This window comes from Lepidochelys olivacea (assembly GCF_965140295.1).
Source record: "Lepidochelys olivacea isolate rLepOli2 genome assembly, chromosome: 5".
NCBI classification, from domain to species: Eukaryota; Metazoa; Chordata; order Testudines; family Cheloniidae; genus Lepidochelys; species Lepidochelys olivacea.
Window position 1 is genome coordinate 44724606 of NC_140415.1, and position 17391 is coordinate 44741996.

The 17391-nt window shown below is 45.0% G+C and overlaps 1 protein-coding gene across 2 annotated transcripts in view; it reads left to right on the forward strand.

Annotated features, from left to right (window-relative positions):
- Nucleotides 1-624: 624 nt before the first annotated feature.
- Nucleotides 625-17391, forward strand: part of SERINC5 (serine incorporator 5) — a 52952-nt gene continuing 36185 nt past the window's right edge. Inside the window, exon 1 of one of the 2 annotated variants that reach the window (XM_084629666.1) lies at nt 625-646. Coding sequence is in view for 1 of the 2 variants with exons in the window: in XM_084629665.1 (XP_084485791.1) it covers nt 1108-1134 (27 nt within the window). In the remaining variant the exon portion in view is untranslated. Of the gene's footprint in view, nt 647-881; nt 1135-17391 lie in introns of those variants that run through there. The other variant, XM_084629665.1, reaches the window with a different exon arrangement.

The following is a 17391-nucleotide window of genomic DNA, read 5'->3' on the forward strand; positions in this document are numbered from 1 at the left end:
TTTTATTATCATAAAAGTGCAAAGAACCATGGTCTGCTGGTTTGGCGCCCAGGGACGCACTAAGATCTACATGACAGCTTGTCTACACTGGCAATTTACAGCACTGCAGCTTTCTGGCTCAGGGGTGTGAAAGAACACCCCGCTGAGCGCAGCAAATTTCAGCACTGTAAAGCCTCAGTGTAGACAGTGCACCACCGCTGGGCGCTGCTCCCCTCCTGGAGGTGGTTGCTGCTCTGCGACCACACAAGGCACGTTAAAGCGGTGCCGGTGTAGACTGACAATAGCGGTATAGGTACAGCGCCGTAGCTCTGCTGGCATAACCCCCCACAGCCTAGGCGCAGCCCACCAAGACCAGGGACTAGAATCGGCTATTTTGAACCCTGATCGTTTGTTTTAGCCACACACTCATTCTCCTCTGAGCCACTGGACTCTTGGGTTTCAGAGTAGCAGCCTGTATCTGCAAAAAGAACAGGAGGACTTGTGGCACCTTAGAGACTAACCAATTTATTTGAGCATGAGCTTTTCGTGCTACAGCTCACGTCATCGGATGCATACCCTGGAAAATACAGTGGGGAGATTTATATACACAGAGAACATGAAACAATGGGTGTTACCACGCACGCTGTAACCAGAGTGATCAGGAAAGGTGAGCAATTGCCAGCAGGGGGGCGGGGGGGGGCACCTTTTGTAGTGATAATCAAGGTGGGCCATTTCCAGCAGTTGACAATTTGACTCTTTCCCCTTGTTTATTCCCCCCCCCCAAGTTCTTGTCAACTGCTGGAGACGCTCCCTGCGGCGGAAAGCCAATGAGGGCCGTGCCGCGCCGCCAACCTGACGACAGCGGAAGCTCTGCAGGAGGGGCTGGGCTGGGCTGGGCTGGGCTAAAGTCAAGTCAAGTCCTGTCCTGTCCGGCTGCCTGGAGCGAGCTGGGCGCTTGTGTCCTGCCCGCCGAGCCAAGCCGCGGGGGCACCTAGGGCTGTCTCCCGGGCTGGCCGCTTCCGCATGGGGCGGCTGCCGCTGAGCCTCGCCGGAGCCGGGTGAGGCGGCGCCCCCTGCTCGCTGGCTGCGGACGCTGCCGAGAGCCGAGCCCCGCCGCCGGGAGCGGGGATGTCCGCGCCGTGCTGCGCGGGCCAGGTGAGCGCCGGCAGGGGCGAGTCCGCTCCCCGGGGTGCCTGGGCGGGTCCGCGTGGCTCGCTGCCCCCTGGGGGCTGCCTGGGTCCGGCGGGCAGCGCTCGCTGGTTGTCGGCCCCGCTCCCCGGTGACCCCGCGCTCCGAGGGAATCGGCCCTGAGTTCCGCCTGGTTTCGGACGAACCGCGCCCCCCAGCTCCTAGGGCAGCAGGGGCGGCCCCGCCGGGCTGGCGACTCGCAGGGCAGCAGGGGCGGCCCCGCCGGGCTGGCGACTCGCAGGGAAGCGGGGCTGACCTGAGCTTGCAGGGCGGGGGCAGAACCGGGGCTAGGCATAAGCAGCAGACTAAGCTATTGCTTAAGGCCCCGGGGGCCCACCTCCGATGAAGTGAGCTGTAGCTCCCGAAAGCTTATGCTCAGATAAATTGGTTAGTCTCTAAGGGGCCACTAGTACTCCTTTTCTTTTTGCGAATACAGACTAACACGGCTGCTCCTCTGAAACCTGTGTTGATGTTGTTACACTGGTTCAAGTGTCCCTAGCATGCACACACCCTTGTGACGCTTGCACCTCAACTCTGATAGGGCTGCAGCACCCTGGTGCCTAAATGACCAAGCAAGAGGGGAGAGGTACGCCTGGGCTGGATTCTGATCTGTTACACAGGTGTAAATCAGGAGTAATTCCTAGTTTTAGGGGGAGGAGTTCTACAGTTAGGTCACCGTGACTGAAACCAGAATATTGCCCAAAGTAAGTGAAGTTGGCCAGCTAGGCTATGTCTTCACAGCCCAGAAGATGGGAAAAATCCCCAGCCCTGAGAGATGTATTTATACTGACCTAGCCCCCTGTGTAGACAGTGCTATGGTTACTCGAGGGGACATAGGTATGGACGTAATGAAGCACTATAGTGGCGCAGCTGCACCTTTTAAAGTGTAGACCTGCCCAATGGCACCTGTGTTTTTTACTGCAAAGTCAGCACTATGCTCTAGGTGTGGTGCCTTGTCTCCACTAGGATTTTACAGCACAGTAGCTAACTAAATGAGCACTAATTAACCAGTGGTAAAACCACACCTTTTTTAGCAGTGAAAACAAAGCCCAGGTCAAATCCACAGAGGGTTTTGAAAACAAGGAGAGTAGTTTTAGCTGGCTGAAATAAATAAGAAGTCAGTGAAGTTGTTTGTGGATGGGGGTGACTTTGTTCAAATGACAACAGAAGTTGGTCCAATGCAAAATACTACCTGACCAGCCTTGTGTCTCTAAGCGGGGCACCAGCAATCAGCGGATGCTCAAGTAGGGAGAGCATGGGCTCTCCTTTAAGAGGTCATAGAGGAACCTGCAATTAAATAGCCACTTGCTCCTATTTGCTGAGTATTGGGCAGTCAGTTCAGTGGAATGAGATTAAATGAGCTGTTTCTGAAACCCAGACTGGAAAGCATTTGCTGCTCTCTAAACCCAGACTGAGTGCTGAGACTGGCGCTTTTCTGCATGGGCAGCCTGGGGCTTTGGGGGAAGCCAGCTTGCTGCAGCACCCCAGGGCAAGGTAACAGTTCAGAGAGATCTGGTGGGGGGTGCTACAGCTGGTGTCTTGCTATATTTGCTGTAGAATGCACCTTTGTCTGATCACTTACTATGCTTGAATTACAAATACGCTGTCTGATGGTGTTAATCTGGCTTGCTAAGAAACCCCATATTTTAAAACAGTGGTTAAAAAGCCAAAATACTAATATATGTGTAATATGGGCATGTGAACGGACAGCCCCTTAAGTTTTTCGTTGTGGCTTTTATGCCATTAGGTGGGAGTTTCAAAACTCTGCCCCCCCCCTACACCCAGTCAGTTCTGCATTTAGAGAATGAAATGAGATATCTGTGGAAAATTTTCCTCCACACTGGAGAGACAAAGAGAAATCCCCACAAAAAGTAAAATTTACGGTCACCCTTGAGGAAATGCATTCAACGCTTTCAGTCTGAGCAGTGCTATGGTTCTGGTGTTCAAGCTACTTTCTATAAAAGATGAAGAGGCAAACTGATTCTCAAGGGAGATGTCTTGTGGTGTGTTAAATAATTTTTAAAATACTTTCAGTACCTTTTTGACCTTTTAGAAAATAATATACAAAACATAGTACAGTCATGGTTGCTTTTGCCTTTAACTCGAGAAGATTTTTAAATTGGATTTCTTCACTCCTTTTAGTGCAGTTGGAAAATCTTGCATTTATGACTTGTTAGCTATCAAAAAACATCCTCAGCATTTGTTCTCTGAAATTTCTTCTAGCTCGTCAAACTTGTCCTATCTTGTTCAATGTTAAAACTCCTTATTAGCATAGTTGTAAAATGTGTACGGATGTATGTTTATAGAGTACTGTGTAAAACTGTCACCATACTCAGGATTTTTAATAATTAAAAATTGCCTTTTTTTCCATGGGTGCAGATGGCTGGTGTCCCTGACTAAACTGCAGCTGTGTAATTGCATTCTGCCTTCCAGTATCATTTCTATCAAAGATAATAGCATCACCTTCTCTATCTGTGAATGCAAAACATTTATATTGATGGAATGTTATGGCTTAGAACTTAAATACAAGAAGCTATAGCTAGGAGTAATGGTATGTAAATTCAGAAATGGAAAACTTGGACTGAACATCAGGAAAAGATTCCTGGCAGATCTATAGCCTGTGGAGTAATCTCCCAAGGGAAGTAGCAGAAGCAGCATCACTTGGCACACTTAAAAGTAGACTGAGTAGTGAGTGTAAAATAACACATACTGCACTGATAGGGAGATAGGAATAAATGGTGTAAATTGGCCTTTTAAAACTAGAATCTATGCTGCATTCTAAAAATAAACAAGCATGCAGTGGTTTGTCCCCCTCATTTTGTTTGTTATGGGTCAAAGGGTTGTCTATGTTATGGATTGACCAGTGTAAAGTTGGGGTTGCACCAGTTGTGACTTTATCGAGTTGGAAACTGAAGTAAGTCACACTGGTTCATTGCATTTACTCTGGGATTTTGTACCAGTGTAGCTATACCTGTGCAAAAATGTGTAATGTGCACAAGGTCCAACAAGCGAAGTGTGTCTTATGAGAACACAATGGATTTGTTGGGAAGGGCTGAGAGATGCTCCTAGAATCCTGAAAGTAAACTTTCATTATGGGACAGTATTTAAGGTAAGACATTTTTTAGGCCAGCCATGTTTATGTCCCTTAAATACTGATTGGCAAGAAAGTTATTGCATTGAGGAACTCCTTAGTCCCTTGTATTTTTCACCTTTCCCTTACAGTTCCTGTCTTCTCAGGGCACTCTTATTACATACCTGCAGTGAGTCTCTCGCCCCTGGGGATGGGGAACCATAATAGGATCAAGATTTAAAACAGTGTAGCGTCTCTCATTTTGTAGAGCATGCAAAGTCTCCTATTTTGGTGCTTACAAGGACTCCAGTCAGCTCTCCATAGTCTTAAAAACAAAAACTGATGCAGTAGTGTAGTGACTGTGAGCGGATTCCAGTTTGCAACTATTATAACTGCTGTGGATCCCTGTAGGGGTGTAGAGGGATAAAGGTGGTGACTGAACTGGATTTCCCCAAGCTGCCGTTCTCACTGATGCTTTTTAATACATATCTTGTCTTCATACTGCAAAAGTTTACAGATCTTAAAATCTTTGTTTCAAAGTGTGGAGATAGTTTAAGTACACCAGGCTGGTGAGCCTGGAGGACTGTCTTTACAGCAGTGGGAGTGGTGGGGGGTGCCACAGAGACCAGCTCACAGCGTTCTATCAGCTGTCAGCTCACCATGCTCAGAGTAGGGCTACCCTATATGGTGGCTAAAACTGGTGCCTGCTGGCATCTTGTCTGCACTAGCATGTCCATCCTTACAGCTCTAATGGTGGGATAGTAACCAATAGTGTAAGATGTGTATGGTTCCTGACTGGCTCTAAAGACTAAATGTCAGTCTTCTTAAAGCCACTATTGATATTGCTAGTGGTAGCATGGTTAGATTTACTAGGCTAGGATGGTAACTTAAATACTGTTTCCATGTTGCTAATTGTAACTTCTTTGAATGGAGAGAAATTATCCTATTAGTAGGGCCCTACCAAATTAATGGCCATGAAAAATACATCACGGACTGTGAAATCTGGTCTCCCACTGTGAAATCTGGTCTTTTGTGTGCTTTTATCCTATACTGTACTGATTTCATGGGGGAGACCAGTGTTTTGCAAATTGGGGGCCCTGACCCAAAAGGGAGTTGCAGGGGGGATCACAAGGTTATTTTAGGGGTTTCCAGTATTGCCACCCTTACTTCTGTACTGCCTTCAGAGCTGGGTGGCTGGAGAACGGCGGCTAGTGGCCGGGCACCCAGCTCTGTAGACAGCGCCACGCCAGCAGCAGTGCAGAAGTAAGGGTGGCTATATCATACCATACCGTCCTTATTTCTGCATTGCTGCTGCCCAGCTCTGAAGACGCAGTACTGCAACCCCTCCTACAATAACTTTGCGACCCATCCCCCTCCACACACACACAACTCCTTTTTGGGTCAGGACCTCTACAATTACAACATTGTGAAATTTCAGATTTAAATAGCTGAAATAATGAAATTTACAATTTTTAAAATCCTATGGCTGAAATTGACCAAAATGGACGATGAATTTGGTAGGGCTCTATATATACATGTATATTTTAAAAAAAGCCTGCTTCCTTACTGGCTCTCTGAAGTTGTTTAACTGTCTGTAAAACCAGCAGAAAATTTGGATTAGAAAGAACCTCTCTTTTTACTGACCACCAGCATCATAGCTTATTGCTCCAAAACTGCAACCAAGACCTGGTGTTATCACTTTTCTCAAATAGTTCCTCAAAGTGCAAGATGTTGACAGAGGGCATTGCATCAGGCAGTGTTTGGCCCCGAATGTGAATGTGGAAAGCCTAGACATTCTTCAACTTCCACTTGGTCATATCTCCAGTTTTTGCCCCCCATGCTCTTAATTGATTTAGAGTTTACGAATGTTTTTGTTTAAGGTCAGTGCCTGAGTGGAGGAGTTCTGAAGGAGCCAGGTTCTTGACAATCATCAGCATTTTTTCCATTTTGTTACTCTTCAGCTTTCCATAATGGTATTTTGGGGTAAGAAATTTTCAGAGGCAAAGCTCTTTCTGGACTTCCATCTCTCAGGTGGTGGAAGTGTCCATGCAGTGGGTGTCTCAGAGTATTCAGTTGTTTTTGTCTCCTTTCTTTGGCATGCATCCTTCCTTGCTGATGGTGATGCAATCCCCATGAGGCAGCATACTGACAGTGTGGGAGTCAGTTTCAAAGTTCTTGTGATGATCCTACAGGACTGATTGTGTTGAATATTAATGTGTGTGTGGCTTGAGCATAGAAAACAGTGTTCCACACTGAAGAACACAAGGTGAGACTGTTTGCTTGGAGTGTTTTGGGGTCATCTCCCAATTGGTAATGGCTGATTTCTAGGGAAAACAGTTCTTCAAGTAGTGTCCTTATGAGTGCTCCACTTTGATCAGAGATTTTCAGTAGTAGGGCTCTGCCTGTACTGAGGATATATAGAGATGTGTGAGTGAACTGTCCTCAGTTCCTTCACAACCACCAGACAGCCTGGGATAGTGCCTTTAGCATGCCTGCTTCCAGTTTTTCCTGAAGCTTGCCTTTTACTGTCGCTTAGTGTAGTTTTAGTTGGTTGGATAGACCCCCTTTTTTACCATTGTTTTTCTGTCAAACCCAACACCTTTCACCTGCCCTTTTTTCTTTGCTTGTTATGCTGGGTTATGCCAAGCTTCATGCGCTGCCTTTCCTGCTGTTAGACCATCTTGGTTAGCGATGGTCATTCTTGGTGCCTCTGTTTAGGGGACATCCAAATACCATCCAAGGGTAAGATCTGTACTTCTTTTAAGAGCAGTTCCAGAAAGAACAGAGAAATTAAATTTTGGCTCCACATGATGGAGCAAGCCCTCAGACCAGCTTCAGACCCGGCTCAGAAGATCAGCCATATGCTGCATTTACTGCCCCGTTGACCTTTGTATCCCAGTCACTGAGATCTTTGTGAGATAAGGGTGAAAGTACTGACAAGGCTCCAAGGAAGAGAAGTTCTGAGTCTCCCACCAGAGAGCCTTCTTCGACGAAATCTTGGTCACCCCAGGAGCCCTCAGTTCCCAGAATAGGTACCTTTGAGGCTCCAAGTGGTCCTGCTACCAGGAACTTGTCAAAGACTTTGAGTTCCTCTAAGAGCCGCTGTACCAAGCATGTTTCAATACTGAAGATGTCCTTGGTACTGATGGATCCAAGAACTCTGCTTCTTGGAAACTGGTACCCTTTGCAGACCCCAAGCATTCTGATGCCTGGAGGCTAGTAACATCCACCTCAGTATCCAAACTGGTATCCCAGTCTGGTATATCAGTGTGCCAGAAGCTGTCAACATCTCAGGTACTGACATTGACTGTTAGACACGTGCCTCTGAAGGAATAAGTGCCCTTACACTTACAGAAACCGGTGAAACAATCAACAATATTGGTACTGACCCCGACTCTTATGGAGCCTCAGTCGACTTTGGCTCAGATACATTCAGTACCACAAAAATTAAGATACTCCAGGGATCTTTTTGTTTCTGAAGAAGCAGAGTTTCCATTGCTAATGGATACAAAGTGCTTGTGAGTACCAAGATCTACTGGATTGCTGAGACCATCTCTTTCCCTGTTGCCTCTTACCTTTCCGTTAACTGCTGCATAGGGTAGACAACTACTTTACCTTCATTTTCTGCCACGCTGTTGGACTATGTTCAAGATGATTCCTGGGATTCCCGCATCTCTATTCAAGGATCTCCCATCTTATCATGGTGAGGACATCTCCTTGGTCACCTACCCTGAGAGGGACGTGGCTTGGGAGAAATAACTTTCGGGGCCCTCCTCATTGGTATGATCAATCCTGAATGCCCCCTCCTCTACCTTATGGTCCACATCAGTGGCCATATTTGGAACATGGACTCTTTGTTGCTAGCTGTTTTCAAGAGCTCCTAGCTACTCCCATGGGGAGCATAGACAAAGACATTTTCCTATTCCCTCTCTTCCTCCTCAGCAGCCGTAGCCTCAGGAAGAAACTTTTGAGGAGCAAAATATCCCTACACATATTGCCAGATAATGCCTCTACTATCTTCTTTGGCTGATGTTTTTAAACCGTTTCACATGCTGATGAAACATTGCTGGTTTGCTCCAAATTTCTTTAGAAAAGGTCCAAGAGTCACAACATAAACTTTGTTGAATGTAAGAGGTCTAATTCGCTGCATGAATTGCATCACCTGTCAGTTAGGCTCTTTAAAAACCTGCTAACATTAAACTGGCACACCCCTGCCATGGCATCGCCTATATATAAATGTGCAGACACACATTCTGAGTTCTTCTTCTCCCACCCACCAACAAATTCTTTAGTTATGGATGTAGTCAATGAACATGCCAGACAGCATCATACAAAGTCTATGCCTTATGGTAAAGACCAAAAACGACTTACTATATTCTGTCGCAAGAGCTACTCTTCTGCAATCCTGTAATTCAGGATCACAAGTTACCAAGCTCTGATGGCAAAATATGACACCAATTATAGTAAATTAAACACTTGTCTCCCTGAGGAACACTAAAAACAGTTCAGAGCCATTATGGGTGAAGGTCAGCTCTTAGTGAGGATAACATAGCAAGCCTCCCTAGAGGCAACCAGTGCTGCAGCTTTATCCATCTCCACTGCTGTTGTCATGCATCAAGTGTCTTACCTGCAGCTGTCTGGTTTTCCTAGGGAGGCCCAAAATACTGTGGGAGGCCTCCCCTTTGATGGACTCCAACTTTTTTCAGAGTCCACAGACAAATCCGTATATACCTTAAAAGACTCAAGGGCCACACTCGGATCTCTGTCTGGTCCAATTTCTAACTATCATAGATCCATAGAGTCAACTAGAAAGAGACCAACGTATCAAAAAGAGAGCTGTAGCTTATGAAAGCTTATGCTCAAATACATTTGTTAGTCTCTAAGGTGCCACAAGTACTCCTTTTCTTCTTCCTACCACTACTGTTACCTTTGCCCAACTGTCATCCTCAGCTAATTCTGATGGTCTGCCAAGGGCGAGGAACATCCTCGCTTTGAGAATCTGCAGCTGCACCATCCTACCCATCTGCCATCTTTTGGCAATTGGATTTTCCATTTTTGACCTGTCTAGGAACAGATTACTTCTGACAAATTGGGGTTTCAAGGATATAATATTGGGTTGCTCCACCCATTTTACCACTCTCCTTCCTCCTGATTCCACTCCCCTTCCCGACCCTTTTCTGGGGCCCATCTTGTGAACCATTACAGAGACAGGAAGTTATCTCTGTCCTATGTGTAAGATCCATAGAACTAGTTCCAATCCAGCACAGGTGGAAGGGTTTCTCTTCTAACTACTTTCTGGTTCCAAAAATGAATGGGGATAGGGGATAGAGACTGATATTCGAGGGCAGGCTCTTAAATGCCTTTGTGAAATCATAGAAATTCAGGATGGTGACTCTCGCATTTATAATTCCGTCATTAGATTTCAAAGATTGGTTCGTAGCTCTTGACTTTCAGGTTGTATATTTTCATGTTGCCCTTCATCCCTCTCACAAGAGATTTCTCCATTTTACAGTCAGGATCCCATCCAATATTGAGTGGTTTCCTTTGCCCCCAAGGGTATTCTCAAAGGTCATGGTGGTGGTAGATACTCACCTATGTTGACTGGGAATAATCATCTTTCCTAACCTTGACAATTGGAAGGGCTGGTTGTACAACCAAGTTTTCTCTGCAGTAAAGATGACTGTCCCTGTCCTGTAGGCTAGGATTTCAACTCAACATCAAGAAGTCCATTTTGACCTCACTAGAACAAATAAACTTCAAAGGGGCTTCTCTGAATGCCTTAACAGCCAGAGCTTACCTTCCCGTGGAACGGTGTATGACTTTAACAATACTGATAAGCCCCCAGATGTTGGCAAAATATGGTTTCCAATTGCTGGGTCCTATGGCAGCCTGCACCTGTGTGACACAATGCATCAGGTTACACCTTCACTACTTTTTAGGATGGTTCAGAACATTCTATATTCCAAAAAGGCACAGCCTAGGCAAGCTAATATCTGTCCTTCGCCAAGTATTGAGCTCACTCAATTGGCAAAAGGACCCATTCAAGGTCTGTATAGAAGTTCCTTTCACTCAACCTCCTCCCACTATTACCGTAACATCGGTTACATCCATCTTGGGGTGGGGGAGTGTGCCTGAGGGACACGCCTTTCAGGGCAAATGGATGCTTCAGGAGTCTCTTCTGCACATCAGCCTCCTTGAACTGAGAACGGTCAGGAAAGCCTGTATCCAGTTCTTTCCATTAATCAAGGGTACATCCGTCAAGATCATGATAGACTACGTGACCTGCTGCATGTACTATATCAATCATCAAGGAGAGGCAAGACCTTCTCTCCTTCCACCAATTTGTGCCGAAGCAGTAAGTTACATTCATCAGTCAGCTACTCTTCCGCTATTGGCACTATTTTATCTATTATTTTTTATCCTTTATTATTGACTGTAATTTCCTTTTTATTCCCAAATGTATAAGCTAACTCTGCCTTCAGCATGGTGAAAGCATGTCTGCATAAAGAACTCGGGCTGAAGGCATGTTAGAGGGCTTTCCCTTCACCCCCTCCCCTGGTTCTTGTCACACAGACAGAAAGCAGAAGACCTCCAAAGTGCAGGCAATGCAATGTTTATTGGGTTAGTTGAAAGCAAGCATATCCATAGCTCCACATGCCGGCAGAGTCTGTTTCCTAGTGTTCTGTTCCCAGCTCTGATGCCGCAAAGCATTTACCCTGTATCCCTCTTCCCAGCTCTGATGCTGCAGAGCTTTGCCTTGTCCCCGTTCCCCATTCCCACCTCCTTAGCAGGCCCAAATATACCTGCAGTGCATGCGCCTAGTCTCACCCCTTACAACTTATGGTCAAGTTTCGTTTTGGAGGGTCGTGAGTCAGGGTGGTCTTCATACCACCTCTTTTGTGTCCCATGGGAGGGGTAAGGAATGAGGTGGTGTTCTGGCCAAGGCCAGGCCTTTCTTTGGCTTTTAGGGTGTCTTAGGCCCCCTCAAACCTCCTTGCCCCTCCTAACTGGTTGCTTGACCTTGGCTTGAGAGAGGAGCCAGGCAGCCTTTCCGCGTATGCTTTTATATTACGCTCCCACCATACGCTGTAACACTTTAGTTCTATCCCTTATCTCTTCCCATTATGGTATCAAACCTATCTGGTCAGGCAGAAGCAAAAGACAGTGTCTCTGTCCTTCGTTTACACATTAGTATACAATATAAGCATATCAAAAAGTCACACCCAAAATTGTATCTCAGGCTGACAAACAAGCCGATATACTAACAGTACCTCTCCGTTAGGTAGATGTGAGAGGCAAAAGTGCTTCTTGTTTTTCTTGGTTTTCTGTTTGCTTTTCTATATTTCTGTTTGAATATCGACACCCACGCTCTTGCGCTAGAGAGACATATTCCTTTTTGATATGAACCACAGATATCAATTTTGTGCTAGTCATGGGAAACATTACTGGGTTTAATTTCAAAGTAGTTAGTTTTATTGTATAACTTGTTGGCCTTAAGAATGGGGAACAAATTCTCCTAGGACAGTATATGAATTAATGTTACTTTGTTTCAAGGCCAAGCCATGCCAAACATCCACTTGGTGATGCCTATCTAAATAACTGTGTTCTGATTTCTCAGAACAAAAATCCTGTTAGCCATTACAATGGCACACTGCCAAACTTTTAACAGCCATGCTACAGTATTTCTAACTCTGACTCAAAACTAGTAACAATAAGACATCTAGTATTAATTAACTACGTTGCATGACGTATATCCTTGCCAAGCGGATACTGGAATCCCGCTTTGAAAATACTTCTGTATTTTGTAAACTATCTCTACAACTGATTCAAAACAGGAAATTTCCAAACTTGTTTAAAATGAACACATTGGAACCCTCATTCTTGTAATGCATTTATAACAGGAATTAAGTCTGATTTATTTACTTTTGGGTCAAGTCTCCTTTTAGTTTTTTAGATTTGTTAGTTCTTTTTAGATTTCCCCCTTCCTCACCCCTGGAATGTAATGGAGGATATAGTCTATACAAGACCTCCACAATAGAGGGTTGCTTTTGATTATATAAAACATCTGTTTAAATTTACAGGAAACAGGATTTTACATTTGGCTTTTCTTCTGTAGTTTGTCTCATGAGAGTAAAGTTGAGCTCATGTTTAAGAAAAGCAGCTGTTTGTGGAAAATCTTGATTTAAAATTGATATGTTTGTTAAATGCAAATTAAATATGAAATATTGTAATCTAAAAACATTATGTCGTGATTAGGTAGTTCGTGAGAATGTAATACAATGTCTTGTCAAAAATTTCCATTTGGATCCTATGTAATTATTGGTTTCAGAGTAGCAGCCGTGTTAGTCTGTATTCGCAAAAAGAAAAGGAGGACTTGTGGCACCTTAGACTAACAAATTTATTTGAGCATAAGCTTTCGTGAGCTACAGCTCACTTCATCGGATGCATTCAATTTTGCATCGGATGCAAAATACAGTGGGGAGATTTATATACATAGAGAACATGAAACAATGGGTGTTACCATACACACTGTAACCAGAGTGATCACTTAAGGTGAGCTATTACCAGCAGGAGAGCTGGGGGAGGGGGACCTTTTTGTAGTGTTAATCAAGGTGGGCCATTTCTAGCAGTTGACAAGAATGTCTGAGGAACAGTGGGGAGTGGAAGGAGGGGGGGATAAACATGGGGAAATAGTTTTACTTTGTGTAATGACCTATCCACTCCCAGTCTTCATTCAAGCCTAAGTTAATTGTATCCAGTTTGCAAATTAATTCCAATTCAGCAGTCTCTCGTTGGAGTCTGTTTTTGAAGTTGTGGGGGTTTTTTTTGTTTTTTTTTTTTTGTTTTGGAAGTATTGTGACTTTTAGGTCTGTAATCGAGTGACCAGAGAGATTGAAGTGTTCCCCAACTGGTTTTTGAATGTTATAATTCTTGACATCTGATTTGTGTCCATTTATTCTTTTATGTAGAGACTGTCCAGTTTGACCAATGTACATGGCAGAAGGGCATTGCTGGCACATGATAGCATATATTACATTGATGGATGTGCAGGTGAACGAGCCTCTGATAGTGTGGCTGATGTGATTAGGCCCTATGATGGTGTCCCGTGAATAGATATGTGGACACAGTTGGCAACGGGCTTTGTTGCAAGGATAGGTTCCTGGGTTAGTGGTTCTGTTGTGTGGTTGCTAGTGAGTATTTGCTTCAGGTTGGGGGGCTGTCTGTAGGCAAGGACTGGCCTGTCTCCCAAGATCTGTGAGAGTGATGGGTCGTCCTTCAGGATAGGTTGTAGTTCCTTGATGCTGCGTTGGAGAGGTTTTAGTTGGGGGCTGAAGGTGATGGCTATTAGCGTTCTGTTATTTTCTTTGTTGGGCCTGTCCTGTAGTAGGTGACTTCTGGGTACTCTTCTGGTTCTGTCAGTCTGTTTTTTCACTTCAGCAGGTGGGTATTGTAGTTGTAAGAATGCTTGATAGAGATCTTGTAGGTGTTTGTCTCTGTCTGAGGGGTTGGAGCAAATGCAGCTGTATCGTAGAGCTTCTCTGTAGACAATGGATCGTGTGGTGTGGTCTGGGTGTGGTGTGATCAATCTCTCTGGTCACTCGATTACAGACCTAAAAGTGGCAATACTTCAACAAAAAAACTTCAGAAACAGACTCCAACGAGAGACTGCTGAATTGGAATTAATTTGCAAACTGGATACAACTAACTTCGGCTTGAATAGAGACTGGGAGTGGATGGGTCATTACACAAAGTAATTTCCCCATGTTTATCCCCCCCACTGTTCCTCAGATGTTCTTGTCAACTGCTGGAAATGGCCCACCTTGATTATCACTACAAAAGGTTTTTTTCCTCTCCTGCTGGTAATAGCTTACCTTTAAGTGATCACTCTGGTTACAGCGTGTATGGTAACACCCATTGTTTCATGTTCTCTAGGTATATAAATCTCCCCACTGTATTTTCCACTGAATGCATCTGATAAAGTGAGGTGTAGCTCACGAAAGCTTATGCTCAAATAAATTTGTTAGTCTCTAAGGTGCCACAAGTACTCCTTTTTTTCTTTTTATGTAATTATTGATATTTAAAATTATGTGAGCCAACTTTACAGGTCTATCTGTCAAATTATGTAAGCTGCTTCCTCAATCAGTACCACTCTGTATTTAGCAATAGTATCTTGTGATAAAATGCAATAAGATCTGTCCTTAATGGCATATCAGATTTATGCTATACCCGGTACTGCCTGAGTATGGTATACTATATCAGATTTATACTATATTCAGTTCTGAGAGTAAAATGAATCAATCTCATAATCAAGTTTTTTGTGCTGTTTTTTTTAAAAATCAGTATATCTTGCTTTTGGATTGTCTTCTGGCTTTTCAGTTTCCCCCCTCCCTACCTGCAGTGTGTGGATGACAGTTAAAGATTGAAAAATCAACCTTCGATACGTACAAAATGTGTGCACAAAAATGCAGGCTCTGGCTCTTCTGGGCTCCAAGTCTCTCCCCTCTTCTCCCCACAGCTTTTGGCTTTCCTGTCTCCCCACTGTCTGGCTTCCCAACTCAACCAGCAAGCTCCTGCAGCCCTCCACTTCCTCCAGCCCCAGTTGTCTGGCAGGCTCCAGCTTGCGGGGGTTTCCCCTGGGCCCTTCTCCATTGACTCCTCCTTTTGGCATTGTGGTGGCAGAGGGAATTAGTCCAACCTCAGAAAAGGGGTTATGCTGAGTCTGCTCCAGAACTCTGGCCTGTTGGAGCCCACTGGGGTGCCCTGTGATAATGCAGACAGCTGCTATGGTTGTTTGCTGAATAAGTGGTAGAGTGGCCTCTACTGCTGGAGGGGAGAACCTTGCAGCTCAGGCAGGATTCTTGTGCTGCCTGTGTTGTCTTACAAGATCCTCCCCAAATTTGCCCTTTAATGTTGGCAACTCTTTTTACTACATAGGGTTGCTACCTGGCCAGTTTTTGCAGTGCCTTGCCTGTTGCCGGTGGAAATTTTGCCTTTTTTTTTTTTTTTTTTTTTGGTCATGGCACCAGTGTTACTTCTGTAAACTGCAGCATGCACACTTGACGGCGGCCATGCAGCATACAATTTCCAGTGCGCACAAGTCACATGGCTTGAAGTGGACCGTGGCTGGCACAGCAGCCAGATGCCACTCTGTAAGCCAGGCCCTCAACCTGCCAAACCCATGGCAGGTACTCTTAGTGCGTGAGGGACTTGAGGCTCACCAGCAGGGGGAGAGAAGGTGGTGGAGACCATGGTGGACAATGCATGGGCTCCTGGGATGGCATGGTAATGGGGACTTACTCAAGGGCTGAAGCTTCTGGGAGGGGGGTGAGTGTAGAAGTTCATGGGAATGTAACAGGCAAAGAGGCCATGAACCACCCCCAAGTGCCCACCTGCGCTACAGCCTGCATGGGAGGGGAAGAGGAGGGTCAGGCTGGTGGGGACCTGGGGAGTTGGTCAGTGGCTGGTTTTTCTGCATTTCAGAGCTGGCAACCCTACTACTACAAAATTCAAGAGATCTTGTCCTCTGGAGAGCGTCTCCATATAAGAAATGCTGGTTCTGCAGCCGTATTGCACTTGGAGAGACTGCCAGCCTGAATTAGTTAGTTTTAAAAAGGAGTGAAAATTAGTTTCACCTGCATTACTGCTTACCTCCCCTCCTCCACCTGGCAGATTTTTGTGGCTTTCCAGTCCTTTTCTCCCTCCCTTGTTATTGTATGGATCGTTAGTAAGAGATTAAACTAGTTTATATGTGGCAAATGGCAAAATCTAGTTGTCACAGGTTCAGGGTAACTGCACCTCTATCTCTACCCCTACCCCTCCAGCATTTATAGTCTACTCCAGGAGTGCCCAGTCAGGTTTCCAAATATCTGTGGGCAGGGACCTTTATCCCACTCCCTTCTGACCAGAGGTTTTTAAGGCTGCAGAGCTTCCTGCCTTACACTGCAATATCCCTAGCAAGCCAGTCTGCCTGAAGGCCGGTGCCTGCTCTTCACTGTCTCTCTTAGGGCTCTGACCCTGTCAGGGTTCCTTCCCCACTCTGAACTCTAGGGTACAGCTGTGGGGACCCGCATGAAAGACCTTCTAAGCTTATTCTTACCAGCTTAGGTTAAAAACTTCCCCAAGATACAACTTTGCCTTGTCCTTGAACCGTATGCTGCAACCACCAAGCATTTTAAACAAAGAACAGGGAAAGAGACCACTTGGAGATATCTCCCCGCAAATTATCCCCCCAAGACCTACACACCCCCTTTCCTGGGAAGGCTTGAGACCAATATCCTAACCAATTGGTTACAAAATCATCAAAGACCCAAACCCCTGGATCTTGGAACAATGGAAAAATCAGTCAGGTTCTTAAAAGAAGGATTTTATTAAAAAAAAGAGAGGTAAAAATCATCTATGTAAAATCAGGATGGAAAATACTTTACGGGGTATTCAGATTCAAAACACAGACGATCCTCCTCTGGGCAAAACCTTAAAGTTACAGAAAACGGGAATAAACCTCCCTCTTAACACAGGGAAAATTCACATAAAACAAAAGAGAAACTAATCCGCCTTGCTTGGCTTACCTATACTGGTTGCAATATTGGAGACTTGCATTAGGATGGGTTGGAGAAGATGGATTTCTCTCTGGCCTCTCTCAGTCCCAAGAGAGAACAACCCCGTAAACAAAGAGCACAAACAAACCCCCTCCCCGCCCAAGATTTGAAAGTATTTTGTCCTCTTATTGGCCCTTTGGGTCAGGTGCCAGCCAGGTTAGCTGAGTTTAACCCTTTACAGGTAACAGGATTCAGAGTAACAGCCGTGTTAGTCTGTATTCGCAAAAAGAAAAGGAGTACTTGTGGCACCTTAGAGACTAACCAATTTATTTGAGCATGAGCTTTCGTGAGCTACAGCTTTATATATACACATATTCTCTGTGTATATATAAAGTCTGCTGCAGTTTCCACAGTATGCATCCGATGAAGTGAGCTGTAGCTCACGAAAGCTCATGCTCAAATAAATTGGTTAGTCTCTAAGGTGCCACAAGTTCTCCTTTTCTTTTTAGGTAACAGGATGTTGTCTCTGGCCAGGAGGGATTTTACAGCACTGTATACAGAAAAGTGGTTACCCTTTCCTTTATATTTATGACAGACCCTATTGCCAACAGTTACGTG